The following is a 2978-nucleotide window of genomic DNA, read 5'->3' as shown; positions in this document are numbered from 1 at the left end:
ATATTACAAATTATTTGATGTTATCTTTACCCTATTAATAACTGTTATTGTCGAAAAGATTAATTTGTAAGTGAAGGCACCTTAGCATGAAAAAGAACCGTAAAGCCAGCGGCACACGATGCTTGTTTTTATACTGGTTTGCTTGCTGGGTGGAAATATTCTGTTCTGATTAGTGTATTTCTGAAGATGGTTGGAAATGCACCAATCAAAACAGAGTATTTTCATCCAGCAAGCAATTCAGCACGAAAACAAATATCGTGTGTTGCTGGCTTAAGATGCGCAACAAATTTATGGGTGCAAGTAAACATCACCATAAATCTAATGCTTATATGTCAATTACGTTGGTAGACTCCTCCGAAGCATTCTCAGTTTGCTCCCGTTGGTGCCTCGATCTCAAGTGCCTTTCCAAGTCCCTTCTTCTGACCATTACCTTGCCGCATATACTGCATTTATAAGGGGTGTCGCCATCGGTATGCAGTCTGACATGTTTGTTGAGGTTGCTAGGATCTCCAAAAGCACGTTCGCAAAACGGACATTTCAACGGTTTATAGCCGGTATGTGTTCTGATGTGTATCTTCAGTCCGTATTTCCTTGAGTAGAGTTTGCCACAGTAAATGCAACGATGGCCCTCCTTGGATTTGCCTGCGTTACTGACGATCGTCTCCATATCTACAGCGAGCGCATCACTTTCCAAAGATGTCACCGTAGGTAAATGCATGTTGTAGGATGTCAATCTTTTGCAGACTTTCTGCCGAGACACGTAAGGTTTAAAGGCAGAATGTCTTGATATCAGTTCTTCCGCGGGCGCCATCCTATCTAGCAAACTTGGCGAGGTCGCGGAAGAAGATGAGCTCGAGGAAAACTGGCTCAAGGACAAAGGCGACGGTTGATTCGAACACGGTGAATCGTTCCTTAATGACTCTCCAGTGTACATCGTTTCCGCGAGAATCGGCGAGAACACGTTGACCGGCAACGTTACCGTGGGGTTGGTCAGTTCGAATGTGAAGCTTGTTTGTGGGTACAGACTGCTAGTTACGCACATTTTCGAAGAGTCCAAAGTAGCGAATCCCTTCGCCAGGAACGTCCAGATATCAGTTTTGTCCAATAGGTTACAATTTAACGCTATATGCAATTTTAACGGATTCGGGTACTCGAAAATTTTGCCACAAACGTGACATATATAGTTTTTGTTACCTGCGAACATTTAACATTAATTAGTTTCAAGATTTGGATTAATAGAGATATTATCTTCAATATTGATAGTTACTATAAAGTCGTTAGATAGTCATGAGAAGATATATTTTAATAGTCGCCAGGAAATTGGCGAAGTATCGTAAAATTAATAATTTATACGATTGAAGCTACGAGAATTTAACTAAATTTAATAACTTTTATCTTACCTCGAATATTCATCGGCAGTAAAAACGGTATATTTGACATGAGCAAAACTTCTTCAGTGAACCACATTTGTAACGACTCTCCTGCCTTTATGTTTCTGACAGTTTTCAAAAATACTCCTTCCTTTACAAATATTCCTTCTTTAGTACTAGTGAGTTTAACGTTACATGTGGAAATATCTTGCGCTATATCGATCGACTTCAGCCAGCAGGGTGTATTTGTAAATCCATTAACGCAATAAAGTCGACCTCCAGTTTCTGCGATCTCAATCTTAAATTTTTAGTTTATTTTCAGACATGTTAATGTCCGTTACAGTCATTGATCGTTTACAATCGAAAGAATCTATATATATATATATATATATATATATATATATATATATATACATACATATACGATAATATGAACAACAATTAACATTTTTTTTTATTAAATAATTAAGTTAAAATAAATCAAGGCTCAGATACAAGCTTAAATTTTGTCACTAAGTCTCGAGGAATGGATCATGCAGGATATAAATATTTTTGCTACATACGTGTTCGGTGACAGACACGCTTCTTTGTGCCAATATATTGACATCGATGACTTCTGTCGAAGAATTTTTGCTAAGATTTGCACCTGCTCGAACGATCGTTGTACACAGGATAGATGATATAAAGTTGTTGTATCCTTGTGGCAGGTAGGTTTCTCCTAACTTTTCGACTTCTATTAACGCGTTTTGTGGCACTACAGGATATATCCTCGGGATAGTGATTGCTTGCGCATGAATATTTTCTGTAGTATCATCCTCTCTGCTTCTCTTTGTCTTAGACTTTTCTTCAGAGGACGCACTTCCGAAAGTTACACCAGAGAAATGGCGATGTTTTCTTGACCACGTTGGAAGCATTGATAAGATAAAAATTAAACTACAAAACTTCACAACGCGCGAGAACGGCCTTATACTAGCCGCGGCCAGATGAAATTTGTTTAAAATACACTGCAGTAAACTTACAGTTGCGTAACGGAAAACAAACAATTACACAAATTCATCCGTGTTACAAATTTATTTCCGAAAAATTTGAATTGGACAGTTAGGAAGACGCGGCGAGACATTAAGATGTTAACCGATGTAGAGATGCATATCGTGCATGCTCTAAGTACGTACTGTCCCGTGTCTATGTCAAATTGGCTATGAAGAGGCGGATGAAGAGAGCCAGTACCACTCTCTTCTGCGCAAGTCTTCTACTACCTTGTGAAGTGTAATTGTATTTAGAGTCGGGCCGCGCCAGTGGTGGCCCAACCATGCAGGGTGGGAGGAGACTTAGGGTAGCTGTTAGAGATTCGCCACGTGCTGTGGTAAGGTGCATTCTTTGCTATGCACCTAGCTAGGAAAAACAGTACTGCCATCTATTTTTTGGGTTAGGAACATGCATCATATGCTGATTTCTATTGACTATTATATTGCTTAACTCAAGTTTGGGTCATTAAATATAGGATAAATAAATGCAATTTGCGAAGCATGTATTCATTAGCTGATTTCATTCACTGTCTCACGGTTATATATTTAATTTGTAACTGGTGGATACGTTTTATATAGATAT

The 2978-nt window shown here is 38.7% G+C and overlaps 1 protein-coding gene across 1 annotated transcript; it reads right to left on the bottom strand.

Moving 5' to 3' along the window:
- Nucleotides 1–325: 325 nt before the first annotated feature.
- On the bottom strand, nt 326–2536 carry LOC116854124 (PR domain zinc finger protein 13). The gene is made up of 3 exons (XM_032835727.1): nt 1934–2536; nt 1401–1668; nt 326–1194 (listed from the first exon to the last, which is right to left on the bottom strand). The coding sequence occupies exons 1-3, from the start codon at nt 2282–2284 to the stop codon at nt 326–328; spliced, it is 1488 nt and encodes a 495-aa protein (XP_032691618.1). The 5' UTR covers nt 2285–2536.
- Nucleotides 2537–2978: the final 442 nt, after the last annotated feature.

This window comes from Odontomachus brunneus, unplaced genomic scaffold, assembly GCF_010583005.1.
Source record: "Odontomachus brunneus isolate Ranch 3 - 2012 unplaced genomic scaffold, Obru_v1 Obru_scaffold_008, whole genome shotgun sequence".
Taxonomy (NCBI): domain Eukaryota; kingdom Metazoa; phylum Arthropoda; class Insecta; order Hymenoptera; family Formicidae; genus Odontomachus; species Odontomachus brunneus.
The sequence above is the reverse complement of the archived record's forward strand: the minus strand, read 5'-3'. Positions and strand labels throughout refer to the sequence as shown.

Bases quoted from the DNA above. Each gene is read 5' to 3' on its own strand.
- LOC116854124 (XM_032835727.1), bottom strand. From the start codon at position 2,284: ATGCTTCCAACGTGGTCAAGAAAACATCGCCATTTCTCTGGTGTAACT. The intron at 1,669-1,933 runs GTATGTAGCAAA...TAAAAATTTAAG, and splicing joins GCGTGTCTGTCACCGAACAC to ATTGAGATCGCAGAAACTGG. The intron at 1,195-1,400 runs GTAAGATAAAAG...AAATGTTCGCAG, and splicing joins ACTGCCGATGAATATTCGAG to GTAACAAAAACTATATATGT.